Source organism: Anabrus simplex, chromosome 3, assembly GCF_040414725.1.
Source record: "Anabrus simplex isolate iqAnaSimp1 chromosome 3, ASM4041472v1, whole genome shotgun sequence".
In the NCBI taxonomy this organism is placed as follows: Eukaryota; Metazoa; Arthropoda; class Insecta; order Orthoptera; family Tettigoniidae; genus Anabrus; species Anabrus simplex.
The window spans coordinates 143,047,007-143,070,068 of record NC_090267.1 but is presented as its reverse complement, the minus strand read 5'-3'; the positions used below and the strand labels follow the sequence as shown (position 1 = coordinate 143,070,068).

General features: G+C 37.5%; 1 protein-coding gene across 3 annotated transcripts in view; it reads right to left on the bottom strand.

The window, feature by feature from the left end:
• The window catches only part of LOC136866081 (FHIP family protein GK23746), a 607,505-nt gene that overhangs the window by 442,391 nt on the left and 142,052 nt on the right, over window positions 1-23,062 (bottom strand). For all 3 annotated transcript variants that reach the window (XM_067142738.2, XM_067142740.2, XM_067142741.2), the window contains exon 6: window positions 8,552-8,797. In XM_067142738.2, the coding sequence (XP_066998839.2) occupies window positions 8,552-8,797 (246 nt within the window). The remainder of the gene's footprint in view (window positions 1-8,551; window positions 8,798-23,062) is intronic.

Below are 23,062 nucleotides of genomic sequence, written 5' to 3'. Positions count from 1 at the left end.
AATCAAGGGCTTTGAAAAAGAAGCAGCAAACCAGAATGGTGTGAGGCAAGGTTGCAGTTTGTTGCCCCTCGTTTTCAATGTTTATATAGAACAGGCAGTAAAGGAAATGAAAGAGGGAATTGGGAAGGGAAACACAATCCAATTAGAGGAAATCAAAATCCTTGGATTTGCTGATGATATTGTTATTATTTTATCTGAGAGAAGATCTAGAGAAATTGCTGGATGGTAAGGATTGAGTCTTAGGTAAGGAGTCCAAGATGAATATAAATAACTCCAAAACAACAGTAATGGAGTGCAATCGAACAAAGTCAAGTGATGCAAGGATATATTAGATTAGGAAATAAGTTTTAAAGGAAGTAGAGAATATTGTTATTTGGGTAGTAACATAACTAACGATGGCAGAAGTAAGGAGGACATAAAATGCAGACTAACACAAGCAAGGAAGGCTTTTTTTAAGAAAATAAATCTGCTCACTTCGAACATTGATATAGGAATTAGAAAGATGTTTTTGAAGACTTTCGTATGGAGTGTGGCATTGTATGGAAGTGAAACATGGACAATAACTAGCTCTGAAAGAAAGAGAATGGAAGCTTTTGAAATGTGTTACAGAAGAATGGTGAAGGTGAGATGGATAGATCGAATCACGAACGAAGAGATACTGAAGAGATACCGAATTGAATCGAATTTGTCTAAATTTGATCAGAAGAAGAGATAGAATGATAGGACACATCTTAAGATACCCAGGACTTGTGCAGCTGATTTTGAGAGAAGTGTAGGTGGCACGAACGGTAGGGGTAGACCAAGGTGTGAAAATGACAAACAGATTAGAACAGATGTAGGATGCAGCAATTACGTAGAAGTGAAGAGGTTAGCACAGGATAGAGTGGCATGAAGAGCTGCATCAAACCAGTCTACAGACTGATGACACAAACAACAACAACAACAATGGTTAATTTCTACCTTAATTAAGGCCACGGCCACTTCCTTCCAACTACTAGGCCTTTCCTATCGCATCGTCACCATAAGACCTATCTGTGTCTGTGCGACGTAAAGCTCCTACCAAAAAAAAACAAAAAAAACAAAGACAACCGTTCTATACAGGAGAAATGCAATTAAAAATACCATTGCCTTCTACGACACAATATCAAACTTTACATCAACAACTGCAGGATAAAAAAAGCAAATATATGGACAGATTTTCACCAAACAGACGGCATGATGACGTCAGAATGGCTGAACTCCGACTACGAACTGCAGCATACCATAACATGCTTCTCATTAAATGTTCATAAAACAAATGAAAAGGGTAGATAAAACAATATGACTATGACAGGCATATCAAGATGAGTTATCTGACCAATTTATAATGAAAGCTGCGGAGCAACACGAGTCTAATAATAATAATAATAATAATAATAATAATAATAATAATAATAATAATAATAATAATAATAAGTACCTTTGGGAAAAGAAATCAACTACCACCTGGATTCAAGAAGTCAAGAAAGACATGGAAAGGAACAACATACGAGAAGAATTATTGGAAAGAAAGATTTTTAGGAAGAAAGTCATACAAATGGAAGGATTCCAAGGGAGGAAGGAAAAGGAAACAGGCACAAAGTGGACTGAAGACAGGAAAAAGAAACATAGTGAAACAATGAAAGAATACTGGAAGAAAAGGAAAGAACAACTAAGGAGGAACAATTGAAATTGTAACGTGGTCCTTGGAAGGCCGGAACGCAATAATAATAATAATAATAATAATAATAATAATAATAATAATAATAATAATAATTTGTCTGGCTATTTCTAGCCTGGTGCAGCCATTGTAAGGTAGACCATCTGACAAGGGTGGGATGTGCATCTGCTGTGCATAAGAAACTGTGTGTTATTTTATTGTAGGGTAGTGTTGTGTGTGGTGTGAGTTATAGGGATGTTGGGGACAGTACGCACACCTAGTCGCCGAACCAAGGGAATTAACCATTAAGGTTAAAATCTCTGACCCGGCCGATAATCAAACCCAAGGCCCTCTAAACCGAAGAGCAATATGCTGACCATTCATCTAAGGAGTCAAACAAGATTATGCTGAGAATATAACTATTATATAGGCGTACTAGTATGTAAGCCTGTCTTCGAGAGTCAAAATTACTATGTGAAAAGAGACTGAAAATTTGAAATGACCATATTAATGTGCTTTATTTTATAAGTCTTACTCTGGATCGATAATTAGGTCTAGTATACAAAAGTAATCGGAAATATGAAATTATCATGTTAATTTACCTCCCATGTTACAGACATGTCATTTTGCAAATAATCAGAACAGGTACTATAAAATTTAATTATAATGCATACTAAGTGTTCTAGTAGATGGGGGTTGTGTTTTGAAGTCCAGGGATCTACATACTTTTGGCAAAGATATGTACATCTGTCCGTGCCTTAAACACTGGAGTGGAGAGATTTTTTCCAACTGTATATACTGTTTTCCAATGTGACTTGTTGACTGTGATAGAGAAGGCTAAATAGAGTATAGAGAAAATATCCTCAGTTTAAGAAAGAAAGATATGTCAGAATTAACAGGTGCTAAATCTATTCTTGGAATACAATCCTTTCTTCCTGAAGAATTTATATATAATGGGCCGATTGCAGAAACGATGACTAGTTTTAAGCCTTAGACAACATCTACCTAAGCAACGTCTAAATCGAGCACGATCATCCATTGCATAAACAATGTTCAGCCGATGTTTAATCAGACATTGTTTAAAGTTTCAATATTGGTTTGAAAATGGAGATAGAAGTATCTTTCATGCAACTCTTTGCTTGTCGCAACCAATGAAATTCGTCGGTGCGCGTGCCGAATGCCAGTCAGCTGTTTGCCTTCCTACACATTACTCAAATATGGCTAAGCAAGAGCATGACATGTCTACAGATAAGAGTACCGGTATCGCTTTCGGTGGAAATTAAATCGCATAATATCAATGACACTAAAGCAACGCGCCACCGTACAGGTAAGTGTAGCTTTAATCTACTCATAAATATGGTAGCTTTGACGAAGGGAAGATGAAGCAATAGTAATGTATATAGTACGCGAACCTTTTCTTGATACCAAGTTCCGATTCAGCACTAGGGAGCTTAGGTGTAAAGAAAAGGTTCACATACTATAACCGAGTGTGTTGTAGGGCCATATTGATGTAGCTTGCATTCTGGAGATCGTAGGTTCGAAACGCATCATTGGCAACCCTAAAGATTATTTCCCGTAGTTTCTCTATTTTTACACCAGGCAAATACTAGGGCTGTTATTATGGCCATGGCTCTTCTTCCCCAGTTCTCCTCTTTAAACAATAATTGCCACCATCACCACCACTTGCCTTTTCCTATCTCATAGTTGCTGAAATCTTATACGTGTATATATAAAAACCACATACAACCTACTGATTAGTTTTCACTATTATGTGTGTATACTTGGCAGCAAATATCAGTGAATCCCTCCTGATTGATTTATGTGATAGCCCTCTGACGATTGGGACAAGTAATTCTGATATGTAGTTGAAGTGACCTATAATTACATGGATTTTACCTCGTGTATATAATAAAATATATTGGTTGCCAAGAATTGTATTCAAGTTGACACTTACCGGACTGTCCCTTTGTCAATCTCAAAAAAAAGGTCTCTTGAAAAGTGAAACTTTATTTCAAGATCTATCTCCCCGTACATGTCAAATTAATTGCTGCGATTTAGCAGTGGGCGTCCCACAGAGAGGCTGTCGCATTAACCTTTCTTCAACTATAAATCCAGCATTAATACCCATGTTTCAACAGCAACCATTGTCCCCTCGCCCAGCCACACCCCTTCCCCCACTCGAACCAATAAAGATCTTAACGCCCCGCCCCGCCCACCCCACTCCACCCAACACACTCCCGGCCACCAATGACACACCCCTACAATATGAGAAGCAGAGATAAAAAGACTGTCAGACCACCTCATACAAGCAACGCAACCAGACTTCCTCCTAACGTCTAATGGGTAAGTGTCAAGAATATTAAATCCACTAATAAATCATCCTAATATAGCACTCACTCACTTTTTTGTTTTATTCCACAGATTCAACACACTCACTAGCCACACACTTACATCCAGAATCCAGTTGAACTTCTCTCCAGGCTTACATGGAATAACTTCAAAAGAGCTTCACAACATAAACAACATATAGCATGTTTATACGGAGATGAAATAATCCGTTATTTAATGACACTCGATCAACCTCTCTAAGAAGCATTCTTGCCATCCAACCGGCACTTCACTTTAACAGTGATTCTCATTCTTCAAGAAAGTGATGTTAATCTTTAGAATATTTGGGCCATCCCAAAAAAAAACATTTAAGTGAACGCGTTTGATCTCCTACAAATGTAAAAAGAAATGTTTAAATGTTATGATTCCAATAGACTACAACGATTCCAATAGACTACAACTGCCATCCCAGCACGGCATTATGAGTGTTGATATTTTGTATTATCTTCATTGAACATGGACATAAGTAGGACGTCCCATTGGAACTTTTAGACAAGATCGGCCAGTTCATTTCCAAATTGTACTATATGTTATATACATCAGTGTAAATAGTTGTAAAAATAGTTTTCAAGAATAGTTCTAGTACAAGTTAATCTCCTAATAGGCTAAAAAAACTGTATAGATGTTTTAAATTCCACTTGTTTCATGCCGTTCTCATTATCGGCATTATGAGAGTTGACACTTAGTATTATTTCCATTGGATGTGCACATTAGTTGGACGTCTCACTAGAACTTCAAGACATGAATGGCTTATCCACTCCAAATATGACCTTAAAGTTCTTATACTTCAGTGCAAATTGTTACATAAGAAATATGATTTATGAATAATCCTAGTATAGCAAGCATCCACTCAGAGCTCTGACTTGGAGTTAGAATTCATGGCTGATGATGCTTACAATGACAGGCGAAACATGTACCATACTTAAACTTAATATAATGACAGTAATATAGCCCTAAAGACTTTACTAGTTTTGAATAGGTGGTTTCAATAAATTAAATGTTTAACTTTCATTAGCTAAATTTCAATACAGTCAATATGAAAATAATCGTATGTATGTAAGATTTCTGAATGAAATGAAAAATCTAATGAACTTTCTATGTTGTACATCCCTTGGCAACACAGGAAGCCTTCCCTTATAAAAATAAAAAAAAAGAAGGGGCTTTCAGTGTCATAATACAAGCAAGTAGATGGATAATGACCCAATTCACAACAGCTGTTTCCTTCTTTCTGACATTTCTTTCTCCTTACAGTAGCCTCCCAAGATTTGCTTAAACAAGTGTGTTCAACTGTTAACTTGTTCTTCTATTGCAGTGTTTCACCAGATTAAATTGTGAAAATGCCTAAAGATAAGAGCTCTAGTTCGTTTTTAATTAAACAGTGGATATTAAGCAATAATGACCATACAAGTGATGGCGATATGTACTGTCAAGTGTGCGATAAGAGTGTAAAATGCAATAAAAAATGTCAAATTGAACAGCATTCGAAAACAACTTCACATCTCATTAAAAGAACAGAGTAAGAATATGCAACAGCTACTTTTAACTGACGTGAAAACACGATGTGAAGTTAGTACAATTTCTGCTAATATTTGTAAAGCTTATGTATGCAGTAACATTCCGCTACATAAATTGACTAATCCACATCTACGCTCGTTTCTTGAAAAGTATTGTGACAATCAAAGCATACCCGATGAAACTACCCTTAGGAAGAACTATTCATCACTTTCACTGCACACATCTGTCGTTGATTCGATACGATCTGACATAGGAGGGAACTGTGTCTGGATATTGGTAGATGAAACAACCAATTCGTGTGGTCGATATATTGCGAACTTCACAGTGGGTAAATTATGTCCGGAAGAACCCGGAAAACCTCATTTACTTTCGTGCAAAAGTCTTACAGAAAACAAACCACGCTAAAGTTGCAAGATTTGTTAAGGATTCCCTGCGACTTCCTGTGGCCTAGTGAATCGGAGAGCGATTGTTACAAAGTGCGCCTTTTGGTCACAGATGCAGCTTCATATATGTATGTTGAAAGCTGGTCAGTCTCTTCGAATATTTTCACCAAGTCTCATCCATGCCACTTGTTTGGCTTATGGATTGCATCGTATTGCAGAAGAAATATGTACCCTCTTTCCATCTGTCAACAAAGTAATTTCAAGTGGGAAACAACTGTTCCTAAGGGCACCGGCTCGTGTACATTTGTACAACACTCATCTGCCTCAGGTTTGTCTTCCGCCAGAACCTGTTCTCAAAAGATAGTGAACTTAGTTATCCGCAGTATCATTCTACCAGGAGAACTTTAATCAAGTGAAAGGTGTAGTTAAATGTCTTGATGCTAGTCATACTGTATGTGTTCGTGAAGCAAAGTGCGCATTTGTATCTGAAACTGTATATAAAGATATAAGTTTAATCCACTGTGCATTATTCGTCAATTTCGAAGGTGATTAAGGGCCTAAAAACTCGTGGTGCACAACTACACAAATCCCTTCAGTTAATTCCAAACACCATCTGTTCTTTAAATGGTGTCCATGGTGAAACTGGAGAAAAAATTAAAAAAGGAAAGTCAGTGCGGTGTTGGACTCAAACCCAGGACTGAAGAAGCAACTACATAAGTGGAATCAGGCAGTTTTTGTCAGAAGAATGTCCCAAGCAGTCAGGGCCAGTTTTATCCGTCAACGTAGAATAATCATTTTCAGCGTATAATTTAACTGTGTCCGACAACAGAAAGTCATTGACCCCTGAGAACACTGAAAAACTGTAGATAACCTACTGCCATGCATCATTTTTCAAGGAATGAAACATGTTTGTCAATTTAGCACTGAGTTAAAATTAAGTAATGCGTTTGGTAAGTGTATTTTGTTTTATTTTTAGTGCATATTTTCGTGCATATTTTCAACATTCTTAGTGCACATGTGCATGCATATTCTTGGGAGTTTTAGTGCATATGAATCCGGGCCCTAGTTATAAGTTACCCAGTGAGTCAGTGCAGCATTTAAAAATCACTGGGCTGCATGATTAAATGCCCACAGAGTGAGCAGGGAGTGAATGCGTTAAATAAATATAAAACTATAGTCACCCACCCTGTCCATGTGATTTCATCTCAAGAAGGGCTATAAGAGGCTGAAATATTGACATATCTTCAACGCCAGCACAGACTAAAATCTCTGAAGAAAACCCTATTTTGCCAGTTGACATTGGCCATGAAAACCTGCAGAACACAGTAGACAGCATGATACCAGATATCACAAACTCGAGCGTACATGTACAAAACCCAACTAGTTTCTCTCAAAAGACATGGTTGGGTGCAAGATAACTAATCTTTTGGATTTTCAATATATACAAAATTTCTTTCTGAAGTTGTTGTTTGAGTCATCAATGCATAGACTGGTTTGATGCAGCTGTCCATGCCACCCTCTCCTGTGCTAACCTTTTCATTTCTACATCACTGCTGCATCCTACATTTGCTCTAATCTGCGTCCACCTTGGTCCACCCCCACCATTCTTACTGCCTACACTTCCCTCAAAAACCAATTGACAAGTCCTGAGTGTCTTAAGATGTGCCCTATCATTCTATATCTTCTGGTCAAGTTTAACAAAATTGATCTCCCCTCACCAATTTGATTCCGTATTTTTCATTCGTGTTTCGATCTATCCATCTCACCTTCGGCATTCGTCTGTAACACCACATTTTGAAAGCTTCTATTCTCTTTCTTTCTGAGCTAGTTATTGTCCATGTTTCACTTCCATACAATGCCACGGTCCAGACAAAAGTCTTCAAAATCATCTTTCTAATTCCTATATCAATATTTCAAGTGAGCAAATCTCTTTTCTAAAGAATGGCCTTCCCTGCTTGTGCTAGTCTGCATTTTATATCCTCTTTACTTCTGCCACCGTTAGTCATTTTACTACCCAAGTAACAATATTCATCTACTTCCTTTAATACTTCATTTCCTAATCTAATATTTCCTGCATCACCTGACTTTGTTTGACTGCACTCCAATACATTTTTTTTTCACTTAGTAATAATCCTAATATAATTCAGACTTAATGATCCCTTTACTAACAGGAAAGTGTTGGTACTTATTACTTCACCATGTAACTGATGATTTATGAAATGTAATAATTTTGTATCCTAGTACAGAAGAAATTCTTGTCCTAATAATTAAACATAAAAGGGGAAATTCTCATTCCTTACTGTTATGTTGAATTCCTATTTAACCATTTTTTACATCACCCTCGACTTTCCAATCTTAACCCTTTTAACTCATACTGATAACTATCTAACGTCTCTTAATTCTCTGCAATATGCAAACAATGCCTTTATGGACAATAAAACATAGAGATGGTACAGAGTTCTAAATTAATACTGTACCTACATTTAGTACAGATAGTAAGGTATCAATTCTTTCCTCACTGAAACTGGAAAGAAACATTTACATACAGGTTTTTGAGAAACATTCATTTATAATTTTTGAGGCCTACCTGAAGTAGAGCTGGACCCATAACTGGCACCAAAAATCCTTGGTAAAGAAATTCTAGCATTTGGTTTTTTACAACTGGATGGGCAACTTGAACAACAGCATTGCAGAACTCAAGAGAGTTCATAAACATTGTGAGTTCATTAATGTCATTGACATCATCGGGAGTCAAACGATGCCAATCCTCAGTCTCAATATCCAGTTTTCGGGGCAATAGAGAATACAGACCACTTAATCCAGTTGCAAGAACCTAAACAACAAGATCAAACACAACTCATTTAAAAAGTAGCTTATCAGAGTGTTGCTAGTTACTAAATTACACATAAAAATCTATACCGGTAATTATGGCATGTACAACATAAGAGCTATTCTAGTACACATTTAACAGAAAAGCTTACAGAATGTAGAAACACATTTAATTTCAGATTTGCACAGTAATACAGATGTCAGCCCTTTGTTAACCAAGTACCTAGATTTCCGAAAAACGTTATTTCACATTTTCAGAATATTTGTCTAAAATATGACTGCTTTAGGAGAGGTTATTCTCTAACAACATTTCTGTATTACTCTACATTAAGCGAAAGTTGAAATGAGCTCAATCTCATCCATTACAACTGAGAATGAGTTATGTGAATTTAAGTCTATGTTAATGTCATAACTATGGTATATATCATTAATATTAAACAGAACTTGTCAACAGGAAGAAAAGAAAAAATAATGACAGTACATTAAAGGAAGTCTTGCTGTTTTCTATCATGTCTCTGATGTAAAATTCACATTTTATTAAAAATGTTCAAATATCAGTGTCAATAAATGTCAGGGGATTGGAACACACATAATCATTAATTTATTTAACCCTAGAATTATGATACAATGAGTTCTTAGCCTTTTTATAGAATGAGTAGGAACATTTAGTCATTGTGCTGAAATCAGAACCCTCGATCTTAAAATGTAGCTTGCTAGTTCAAATGTGGAGTGAACTCAACATGGCAATGAAAGAAGGTAGCAGAATTTGAAACAGCTAGAGATGCATGAACAAAGACGCAAACTGAAGGCAGACTAAAGCTAGGTTTCACTTGGAAATACATTTTGAAATACATCTTGAAATAACACGAAGAATAATCCCTTTTGTTACTAATTCTCAAGCTCTTAACAGTATTCTGTACTCCCTTTGCCTTTTGTTTGTCACTGGACTGTCAACTGTGCACTTAGTATTTTTCTAATGGTTCCCTTTCCCATATAGCACATTTAAGCTAATTCCTATAAACATGTTGCATTTCTTAGCTGGGCGGCTACCATCAACATAGACACCACCTTTCCACGAGGTGTTAAAGGAATAAATTGTAACAGATTTTTAATGTTATTCATATACGCAGCCATCAGCCTAAATGGCAACGTAGTAGGCGAGTTCTCTCTACAGGCTTTACCATTGCTAACAACAGAAGCAATAAATTCTGTTTCTCAGGAAGACCAGAAAGGATACTACAGACACACTGTAACAGTAGAGAGAATAACAGGAAAAAGCTTGCATGTTATATACCAAAATTAGAAAATTGTATCCAATTCTGGAGTATCACTTGTCCTAAAACTGATGTGCTCTCTTGGTAACTAGCAGAGTCTAGCATTGCTTCCATCCATCACTTACTTGAACCAGGCTCCTCACATTTATCATTCCTATATGATCTTAATTGGTCAACTTCTGTTTTCCTGTTCTCTTCAAGACAAATGTCATTTTCATGCATTTTGTGGCCCTTTACTTTCTTTTACTGATACCTTCATTCTTCAAGTCGTATCACTTTCCCTGTCTCTCCTGGTTAGAGTTAGAGGTGTGACATGAAAATGGGCAACCATTATATTTGGACATATTTGTTTGTGAATTGGGATTTTATTTCCGCCTGATCATCCACTGTTAGGAACGCTCGTCTAGTGGCATAATATATATGTTTGGGATCTGAACATTATACGAGACATATATTTAATGGCATGTCTAGATGGCACGGTTCATCTTCTATGATATATGATTTGTGCGATTGGCCTGCGTGTTAGTAATACGTGTGTATCGAGCTGTACAACGTACTCTTACACCATCTGTGTGCGAAACTTGGAACTTGGATTGTGTACTGACTTTGCTCTCCAGAGAGCTCAAGCAGAGCTAGACTGTGTCGCTACGAGCGGCCTACCTTGGAAAGTGTCTGTTGACCGTTAGAGTTGCTTGCGAGCGGACGCTTCTTGTAGCCATGTGTCGCTTCCCAGCTTCTAACACAATGAGAGAAGCATCCGGTATAGGGTGAAATGGGTAGAAAACCCAGCAACGGGACGATTACGGATCTCTGTCTTTAGAGTAAATATTTTGAGACTCCTGTAAATATTTAAATGTATTTTAATTCTTACTTGTGAGTGTACTAGTCACAGGACAAACACGGTGAGTTACCTGGCATATATTGAATCAATGTAAATACTACTTTTATGATTTACTCCTTTTAATGTTAATTTACTTGAATGTGGCATTTTAATTTATTTGTGTACTTCTTGTGATCTGAATTCTGTCTTTGTATTCGTATGGTACAACGTTCAAGCTTCAAGTGAGTGCCGTGTGAATGTGATGCTATTGTTGTCCGGTAACATGTTAGTAACATAATGGGTTTTCACCGAGGGCTTTGGACAACCCTAGTGTGAGCGATCTGGTGTTCGGGGTTCTTAACTCTTCTTCTGATTATTGTGCTATTTTATCGAGACTTGGCAGTTACGTAACTGATTCATTATTATTGTCTTGTCTGGGATTGCGTCAAGTTCTTGTGAGGCATCGTTTATGGAATAATGCATTGTTTTTCACCTTGAGGCAAGATCGTGTGTGACTCTCCTGTTGTTACTTGTACTGCCTCATTCTCTAACTCATTGACAAAGGGTTGTAAATTTGTTGATTTCCTTTGCCTATGATTGTGTTTGTGGTTTAAATTTTAATTTATGAGAGTTTATATTTTCCGATTTTTGTGCGGGCTTGGTATTAAACATTTTCGTCAGTATATGTTTATGTTTTATTGCAAGTGATGTGTTGTGGAACTATGTTAATGTGGGAATTACTGGTGAATGGTCCTTTCACTGGGGACTGTTAGAAGTCTCTCTTAAGTTATTCAACCCATTTTTCATTCTTAATTTAATTTTAAAATTTTATTTAACTTATGTATTCTAATATCTTGTTATTAATATGTAGTATGGTGCACCATTTTCATTTATTAATTCAATAGTATTATAAGAAACTATATTTATTTTGATTTAAATTATCTATTTACTAAATTTTATTTATAATATTAATCGTTCTGTTCGTTTTTAGATTTCCCTTATTTATCGAACATTTTATGATTTTCAATTTTATTAAATGTAAATATTATTTTATTATAATTTTCTTTTTTGAACATTGGTGGTTTTTTTTGTGTATGCCTCAGCATTTTCCGGGATCTAAGCCTCTTGTTTTTTTTTTAAAATATGGGATGGGTTTTCAGCGCACTTTCTTTTTGCCTGATGTTCTGTACTGTTTTAATGTTTGTTTTTCCATCCTTGTGTGCACGTTACCCTCTGGCGTTATCTAGCCTAATGCCACTCTCAGTAATAGTTTAGGGGGTATTGCAGTCTATTGGTGCAGTCTACATGCAAATTTATTTTAAATCTGTACTCAGTGATTATTACGTCATTCGTTCAATATTTAAACCTAAGAATTTCATTTTTTGTCCGTATTGAACTGAGAAGGATGATAGGAAAAACTTAAAACGGTCCACCTTTTCAATACAAAATGTTATATTTTATTTATAACATGTAATTTGTACTTGGAACTAGTTTCGACGCTGTGTTTGCGTCATCATCAGCCAAAATGGGAAACAGGCAAGCATGTAGGCATTTATGTTACACAAGGCGTTACATTAAACAATACACATCTTACAAGGAGATAAAAACAGGGACGAATATAGAAAACAAATGAATCGTTGAGAAAACAAAAGTTATACAAATTAAAAATAACCTTGACCACACATCTTGCAGTGCGAAAGTGTTCTTCTTGAATGATTCCTGAATGTAAAACACACGCGCACACATTTCTGAGGAGCCAGCAGGCAGGACAAAGTAAAGTGAAACCTTAAGAGTTCTTCTGAGAAGAGTTCATCATTTTTCTATGTTCCGACTAACTAATGAAGTCTCCCTTGAGTTCCTGATAAACATACACAACAGGAAAATTCTCCTTCACTCTCAACAATAGCTATAAAGAACAACGGTAAAATTTTAAATATTGCGCAGAGACGTGAAAGCATGATTTTGAACATCATAGAAACCTGCCCCCACACTACACGTAACGCTGCAACAATACACCACCAATACTGGCACAGTCAACCTCCAAACTCTCAACAACGTATTCCTTAATACCTATTTTATATTCTTGTCAAGCTGAATACCGGACCTATGAAGATTACAAGATTAATTTGTGCATCTACAGAATGGTTGTTAATGAAGCTATGTAATATAGAGAGAAACTTTCAAAGGTGGTTAAATGAAGAAGTTATATCATGTTCAAGATCATGCTTCCACATCTCTGCACAGTATTTAAAAATACAATTTACCGTCACTCTTTTATAGCTATTGTTGAGAGTTAAAGAGAATTTCCTGTTGTGTATGTTTATCAGGAACTCAAGGGAGACTGCTTTAGTTAGTTGGAACATAGATAGAATGATGAACTCTTCTCAGAAGAACTCTTAAGGTTTCACCTTACCTTTTCCTGCCTGCTGCTCTTTAGAAAGTGTGTGCGTGCGTCTTGTATTCAGGATTCATTCAAGGCAAATATTTTCGCACTGCAAGTTGTGTGGTTAAGCTTAATTTTAATATGTATAATTTTTGCTTTCTCAAAAATGCATTTGTTTCTACATTCGTCCCTGTTTTTATCTCCTCGTAAGATGTGTATTGTTTAATATAACACCTTGTGTAAAAAATTGGGTTAAATGAAGGAGTTATATTATATTCAAGATCATGCTTTCACGTCTCTACACAATATTTAAAATGAAATTTACCGTTGATCTTTATAGCTAATGTTGAGAGTGAAGGAGAATTTCCTGTTGTGTATGTTTATTAGGAACTCAAGGGAGACTTCATTAGTTAGTCGGAACATAGAAAAAATGATGAACTCTTCTCAGAAGAACTCTTAAGGTTTCACTTTACTTTTTCCTGCCTCCTGGCTCTTCAGAAATGTGTGCGCGTGTGTTTTGTATTCAGGAATCATTCAAGACGAATATTTTCGCACTACAAGATATGTGGTTAAGGTTATTTTTAATATGTATAACTTTCCCTGTTTTTTATCTCCTTGCAAGATGTGTATTGTTTAATTTTCCTGTTGTGTATGTTTATCAGGAACTCAAGGGAAACTTCATTAGTTAGTCAGATCATAGAAAGAATGATGAACTCTTCTCAGAAGAACTCTCAAGGTCTCACCTTACTTTTTCCTGCCTGCTGGCTCTTTAGAAGTGTGTGCGCGTGCGTTTTGTATTCAGGAATCATTCAAGGCAAATATTTTCGCACTGCAAGTTGTGTGGTTAAGCTTATTTTTAATATGTATAACTTTGCTTTCTCAACGATGCATGTGTTTCCACATTCGTCCCTGTTTTTATCTCCTCGTAAGATGTGTATTAATTAATGTAACACCTTGTGTAAATAACTGGGTTATCTGAAGGAGTTATATCATGTTCAAAATCATGCTTTCACGTCTCTGCGCAATATTTAAAATTTTACCGTTGTTCTTTATAGCTATTGTTGAGAGTGAAGGAGAATTTTCCTGTTGTGTATGTTTATCAGGAACTCAAGGGAGACTTCATTAATTAGTCGGAACATAGAAAAATGATTAACTCTTCTCAGAAGAACTCTTAAGGTTTCACTTTACTTTGTCCTGCCTGCTGGCTCCTCAGAAATGTGTGCGCGTGTGTTTTACATTCAGGAATCATTCAAGAAGAACACTTTCGCACTGCAAGATGCGTGGTTAAGGTTATTTTTAATTTGTATAACTTTTGTTTTCTCAACGATTCATTTGTTTTCTATATTCGTCCCTGTTTTTATCTCCTTGTAAGATGTGTATTGTTTAATGTAACGCCTTGTGTAACATAAATGCCTACATGCTTGCCTGTTTCCCATTTTGGCTGATGATGACGCAAACACAGCGTCGAAACTAGTTCCAAGTACAAATTACATGTTATAAATAAAATATAACATTTTGTATTGAAAAGGTGGACCGTTTTAAGTTTTTCCTATCATTCGTTCAATAAGCAAATCGATTGTTGTGCGCATGCGCATAACTCACTTCTGCACTGTGCACTGAGGCTGCTTCTGGGTAGCCGTGATTTGTCTTGCAGCCGGCCTCCAAGATGGTTGTACAGTCACGTGTGCTTTGGAAGACATTTTGGTGTAACTACAGAGTCTGGAGAATGGAATTAGACACTCCAGGGTAGGATGTTGGAGAATTAAGGCTACGCCTTGGATTTTATTTACTGTGTGCTTCAAGTTATCTTTAGACTATTATATTAAAAAAATCTTATGTGAGTGTTGACCGTTACCTGCATGCCTAGCTTATAACTGTGGCATAAGTTGTCAAATTGGATATTCTACCACAAATGAAATGAAATGGCGTATGGCTTTTAGTGCCAGGAGTGTCCGAGGACATGTTTGGCTCGCCAGGTGCAGGTCTTTTGATTTGACTCCTGTAGGCGACCTGCGCATCGTGATGAGGATGAAATGATGATGAAGACGGCACATACACCAAGTCCCTGTGCTAGAGAAATTAACCAATGATGGTTAAAATTCTTGACCCTGCCAGGAATCGAACCCAGGACTCCTGTGACCAAAGGCCAGCATGCTAACCATTTAGCCATGGGGCCGGACAATTCTACCACAAAGATGCAAGTACTGGGAACTCTTAATATTTTTGGGAAGCTCTCCCAAGGCCGTGGATTATTTGAAGTAAAAGACTTTATCATGAATTTAGCCTACATATTAATTGACCTTTACAGCAAAATTCAACTGTGTTCACTTCTGCAGGTGAAATTTTCTTAAGGACAATATCATCATCAAGATTTTTAAAATGTAACTAGCTCTAAACGTTAGACCAGGGCCTCTCAGGTGCATGCACTGTGCACGGTGCAAAAGTGCAAAAGACGACTTCGCTTGGTTGACCACAGTGGAGACCCCCCCACTCCTCGATTTGGAGCAATAGCGCTGTCTCTCTCTTTCCCCATGCCTGTCTCGCTCGCGCGCTCCCTCTGTCTCCCTCTACCTCACTTGCTCTGTAGCGCTCGAAATCCGAGCTGAGTTGAGCCGAGCTTAGCCGAGAAGCCCAGAGGCGAAGCGCTGGTCCAAGCCGAGTCGAGCGGGACCAATGCACTGTGCACAGGAACTTTGCGCCGGTGTTTGCACATGTGAGATTTTGGGCATTTGAGAGACTCTGCGTTAGGCCATTGTCTTAAGATTTCAAGATCTAATGGTAATTAAATTGTGAGGTAATTTGGAATCACTAGATACACGTCTAGGAGGCTGTGTGTTGTTCTATTTGTTTACATTTATTAGCTTATCGTTCGTGCTGGATTTTTTAGTCATTTTTTTGGATTATTATTATTATTATTATTATTATTATTATTATTATTTTGGGTCAGTGTATTCCTTTCTAATTTTCTTCGTTCTTGATATTTGATTTCTAATTGTGCTGTAATTGTGTGCATTACCCGAAGTTTTGTAATGGGATTGTTATTTGTGATTTTCTGGGGTCTAAATTATATGATACCTCATACACACATCAAGCCCTGTCCAAAGCCCCTTCTATTTAAATTTGTTAACAAAGATTTTGGCCAACTCTCTAATGAAATGTAAATATAATTTCATACAGTCATCTGAGGCCATATGATTATTATTATTATCTATGATAGTAATAATAATTATTATAATTACTTCTCTTCTATAACGTCGAGCCTGTGGAGAATTGAAATTTGTTTGTCGCATTTTATTCTTATAAATCTCATTCGGTTAACATTCTCTTGTCCCATTCTTCTCCTTGTTTGCTGTCATCATCATCATCATCCCACTCCAGTCGCCCGGGTGTGGTTAACAAGCCTTCTCCACTCCTTTCTGTCCTTTCACTTTTCCTGCTCCATTACTTCCGCCACATCCAATCCAGCTTCTCTAATGTCCTTCCAAATCTGATCCATCCACCTTCTTCTCGGTCTTCCAACTTGTCTCTTTCCCTTAACTTCTCATCCAATTCCCTTCTTGCTACCCGTTCCTTTCCCATTCTGTTTATATGTCCGAACCATCTCAGTCTTGCTTTCTGTATCTTGTGTACTAACGGTTCTATATTTAGCTCTTCTCTGATTTTAATATTTTGAATTGTATCTCTTCTTGTCTTTTTATCTGATGTTCTTAAAAATTTCATTTCGACTGTTTGGATCTTACTATCTTGTCCACCGAGCTCGATAGCTGCAGTCGCTTAAGTGCGGCCAGTATCCAGTATTCGGGAGATAGTAGGTTCGAACCCCACTGTCGGCAGCCCTGAAAATGGTTTTCCATGGTTTCCCATTTTCACACCAGGCAAATGCTGGGGCTGCACCTTAATTAAGGCCACGGCCGCTTCCTTCCCACTCCCAGCCCTTCCCTGTCCCATCGTCGCCATAAGACCTATCTGTGTCGGCGCGACGTAAAGCAAAAAATAAAAAAATAATTTAAAAAAAAATAAAAATAAAAAATCTTGTCTCTTATTAGTTACCAGCGTTTCTAGTCCATATGTTACAATTGGTATGAAATACCATTTATATAATGTTAGTTTCGTTCTCTTGAGTACTTTGTCACCCCATAAAAGCTCTCTGACTTGATGATTAAATGTTGTACCTTTACTTAGTCTCTTATTAATTACAAGACTGATTTTATTACTTCCATTAATAATGCTACCCAGATATGTAAACTGTTCTACATTCTCTAACCGTTCTCCAACTATGTTCACTTGGCTTCTCTTTTTCTCTTTTCCACAGTGCAAGACTACAGTTTCCTTCTTACTAATTACCATTCCAAACTCCTTCAGATTTTCATTCCAAATGTTCAGTCTCCTTTGTACTTCATTTTCCCCCTTTCCCCAAATCACCACATCATCTGCAAAGACCAAAGCATTCACTTCATCGCTACTGATACTCTGTTTTATACGATTTATGATTTTATCCATCAATATAATAAACAATAATGGCAACAGTGCACTTCCTTGCTTGAAACTTTTTTTGTATAAAGTGTTTCAGAATCACCACTCCCCACATGTACACTGCTTTTATTCCCATGATACAACATTTTTATCTTGTTAATTAATGATTTTGGTACATTCCTTTTCAGTATGCATTCCTATATATATTTTCTCTTAACTATATCATAAGCTTTTTCCAAATCCAAAAGTATGAAGATGATTTCCTTCCAGATGTTTTTCCATTATCGTTCGCACTGTAAATATCAAGTCTATTGTTGATCTATTCGGTCTAAAACCATCTGTCCTAGTCTGCCCAAACTATATCTGTGTGTAGAAAAATATACGGAACGCTGCACTGTCTCAGTAAATTCAAATTCACTTTCCCTTTCAAACTAAAGAAAATTCTTGGGGAATCACTCGCATTACCTCATTTTGATTATTGCAATATAGTTTACAACAACCTAGGAGTAGACTGGGGAAGGAAATTACAGGGTGCTCAGAATGCTTGCGTAAGATTTATCTGTGGACTTCGTTACGCTGACCATGTCACACCGTCTTACACACGGCTCGGGGGGGCTTCGCCTGCAAGAACGACGCACACTTCATACTCTTTGCTTTTTGCACAATATTCTTAAAACTTCTCAACCAGCCTATCCCCGGGATTGCATCAAGCTCCCCTCCACAGACCATAACAAAAATACCCGATCCTGCAGCACCATGTGTTTATCCATTCCTGTACACAGAACAGCAATCTACACGAAATCAATCACCATTACCGCAGCTCAACAGTGGAATCTCTTGCCAGCGGATGTCAGAAGCATATCCAGCAGCTCAGCAGGTCAAACTTGAACTAACAACAAACCTCATCCTGGACAGGCCTAAAAAATCTAAGTTTGCCACCTTCCCCTATAATAACCCAGTCATTTATCAAGTCTCGAACTCCTTAAAAAAAGCATTGCATTCAGGACAATAAACACTATTTAGAACCTATTTTTCAACTACAACATAATCAATTCAAAAAGTAACCTTTATTCAGGATCCGGCACATACAGACTTACATGTTCGCAACGTGACGTCTCATATATCGGGCAAACAGGCCAGAGTTTTTCACAAGATACATGGAGCATTACAATGCCAGCAAACACAATAAGTATTCAGATATGAGTTCTCATATGAAAGAAACAGGGCATCAATTCACAACTATAGAAAAAAATCTCAAAATTATCAAAAGAAAAGGTAAAGATAAATTAATGAGTGAATTGGAAAACATTTACATCTATTAGACCAGTACTACAATAAAGACCAAAATCTCAATGGTATAATTGAAGTCAAAAATCCTCTACATGATATATTACCTAATTTATTACAAAGATTGAGTTCAAAACATAACAACTTTCTTATATTTTTAAATCTCCGTCCTCAAAAACTCCCACTACATTAATTAACACAACTCCCTCCCTGTCCGCCCCTAAAAACTCCCTGCAACCAACAGTGCAGAAACTCAACGCTCCACCCATTCCCTCTTCCCCATCACACCCCCCACCCCTAATCTCACACCGACACAATACAAGAAGCACAAGTGTCAGTCAATCCGGCACAGCCAGAGCGTCTAGTCACCTTCATAACAGTCGAGGGGGTAAGTAATGTGCAAACGACAACTTTTTCAAAGCTTAGCTGTACTCAATTCACGTCTAATTTTTCTATACCCTCCTTTTCTTACAGATCATTTTCTACACACCTCCCAGCAATATAGAGCCAACACTCAAGTATAAGTTAACACCACTCTGAACGCCCCCTTTCGACTCGTAACTATAAGAAATAGCAGTTGTACACTCAAGTTAAGCGACACACAGCAACGCTTAGTGAGACCCCATTCTTCACTACCGCAACAAGATTGGAAAGAGTGCAGGATTCAACTAAACACGCTCTAATAATAACAACATCAACGTCAGAAGTCAGCAATCTTAATAGTTAAACAATCTTTTAACTCAAAATATAATCTCCACTAATAACAAAAAATGACAATCTGACATCATCAACTAATGAATAAGTTTGCTCAGGTTCTGGAAACCAATTATCTCATAATTTCATTCAATATGGAAAGTATGTAACCAGATTTTATAATATGTCATACAAACACAAGCGAGTCAGTCAATCTTTTAACAAGTGTTCAGGAACACAGTTTTAGCCTTGGACATTCAAAATATGTCTCTGTTAGACTTTATGACAAGATATAAATCTTAACTACAAGAACTGTATTTTGTATTTAAGGGGTGGTTATTAATAAATACTGTAACACTTTTGACTTAAGTCTAGTTCAATACAGACCAGCCATGAGGATAACTACATGTAATGTGAATTAATTACCTGACAACTCCCAAAGTCGCAGAGGACAGGCTCCATTTATGAATCTCGGCTGCGTAGTACTGATGAGAAATTTCGATGTGGAGGGAAGATGATGATGATGATGATGCTTGTTGTTTAAAGGGGCCTAACATCTAGGTCATCGGCCCCTAATGGCACGAAATGAGACGAAATGTAAGGACAATTAAAAACCCAGAATCCTCCACTGACCAGAATTCAAAATGTGAGGACGAAGAATGAATGGATGGATATGAAGTTAAAACAATCAGTGAATCCGACCGGCAATGCCCCACATTCCCAGAAACTAGTGTTAAATAATAGTATTACTGACTAAGGGAGTGCTTCTAAAGCACAATACACAGTCCATGATGCTTGTAGTCTGAACAGGTCCAAAATCCAGGTCATCGGCCCCTCATAATGGTACTTATCGCTAGGAAAGTAGAACCATGGTATTTGTCATGTTGCGGTACTAATCAAAAGTAGCGTAAACTCGTGGTATTCCACACATTATAGTACTACTCGCAGGTAATGTATAATGCGCACATGTAACACAGACCTATGGTGTTCCACACATAGTGTCGCTATTTACAGGCAACGCAAACCTATGGTGTTCCGCACATTGTGTCTCTATTTACAGGCAACGCAAACCTATGGTGATCTTCACATAAGTGGACTAACCACAGGGACTCGCACTATCCCGTGGTGTTCCTTAGTGGATACTAATCACAGACAAGGCAGAACCATGGTGTCGCTCATATAGTGGTACAAATCACAGGTACTGTAAAATGCATCCTGAACATACACTGCCGCTACTAATCACAAACCTATTGTGTACCTAACATAGTGGTATTACGGGCAAGTAACAGCGACCCATGGTGTACCCTGCGTGGTGGTACTAATGACAAGTAGTATCATGATTCTAATTTGATCACCCCCTGGTCAGCCCTTTTAGTCGCCCCTTACGACAGGCAGGGAATACCGTGGGTGTATTCTTCATCTGCGTCCCCCACCCACAGTGGGTGAAGAGGGAAGAAAGGTTAACAGTAACAAACAGAAGAGACTAACGGATTTTTTTCCAAAGGTTTTAAACATAGGTATGTTTCTTGTTTCAATATTGTATGCACTGTATTATGTCTTCTAAAAACTTACTCTAATAAGGGTTATAATTAAAGTGATGCCGTAAAATATTGTTTGTATATATTTAAATACTGTTAAAAATAATGTATTCAGTATACGCCTGTAAATACACATGATTCAACTATGTGCTATTCATGCTCAAATACGGTATTCTCTATATCTCGAAATAAAATTTAGCTCCCGAGGTGATTCGAGATATCGAGGTTCCAATGCAGTTGTACTTCTCCTTAAAACAATAATCATTAACAGCCAAAGGCATCCCTACAAGCTTGGAACAATTTCATATAGACAGGATAAAAGTGGCTAAACTCAAATCTATTCAGCATTGATGAGGAATCATTTCCTTCTTCTGTAATGAGGAACCAGCTACAGTTCACTAAAAATGACCATAAGAGTAAAATGTAAGACTCCTTTACTGTATCAGAGAAGTGCCAAAATTGTCAGTCTCTGTTAGATCACACCACAGCTGGTTGCAGCACCCTCAGTCAGATTACACCTTCTATCACAAACTGTCCACCATAATTTGCCAACAACTTCAAGATGTACACTAGAGTTAAAAAGTTAAAACTCACTTCCAGTTCTTGTTATTAATTAGGCAGCAGATTAGCGATATTTCAAATGGCACATCTTTTAAAACAAAATATACACATAGGCATCTATTACACGAGAACTACTGCTACCACTACACCCCCATTATCCCTTATTTGGGGTTGGATGCATGACCATTCTCCTCCAGCCTGTCCTATCTGTTGTCTCTTCTTTGGTCAGTCCTTTAGTCAGCATGTGATTTTGTACATCTCACCATCTGATTCTTTGACTTTCTCCAGACTGGAATTTTTTAGACCATGGAACTCTTCAGATTTCAGACATTCACCTCAGTCTGCATTACATCACTGTACCACCTCAGTACTGTCTCAGAATCCCTTATTTTCCCCAGTCCTGCCATCTTTCTGGTATCGTAATTTATTTTCCTTTCCTTCAAAGAGTTTCCCATTGCATGGCATAATATGATAATTCTCATTTCTGCCCTACTCAACAACTCCTCTTTCTCCAAGCCCGAATCTCTGCCTCATATACAAGGTGGTGCCAAGCCGACTGACACATTTCAAACTTGAATACTGCGCAGGTGCTACAGCTTATACTGGATGCGGAGAGGGGAGAGGGGATGGATTTTTTTTTTTTTTGCTAGGGGCTTTACGTCGCACCGACACAGATAGGTCTTATGGCGACGATGGGATGGGAAAGGCCTAGGAGTTGGAAGGAAGCGGCCGTGGCCTCAATTAAGGTACAGCCCCAGCATTTGCCTGGTGTGAAAATGGGAAACAACGGAAAACCATCTTCAGGGCTGCCGATAGTGGGATTCGAAACTACTATCTCCCGGATGCAAGAAAACGTAATTTCATATGGTCAGTCCCAATGGAGCGCTGAAACATACATCGCATTACCTCAATTCGTAGTTATTACAAAACTAAGTCTGTGAGAGAAGTCCAAATTTTTTTTTGAAGTCACTTTAATGTTGGTCGACATAGTCACATACTCTCTCGGAATACCTCATTGGCTTGGATATAGAATTTGAAAAATGGTAGTGTGTACAATGTGAAATATGAAGCTCCAAAAACAGTCTGTACACCCAAGAACATACAGAGAGTGAGGAATGTTTTCTATCTCAGTCCTCGATCGGCACACCAGCAGTCTCGCATTACAGGAGTGAGACGAAAAAGTTTATTCTGAATGCTTAAGGAGATCAAATGTCACCCTTACAAATTGCAATAATCAATT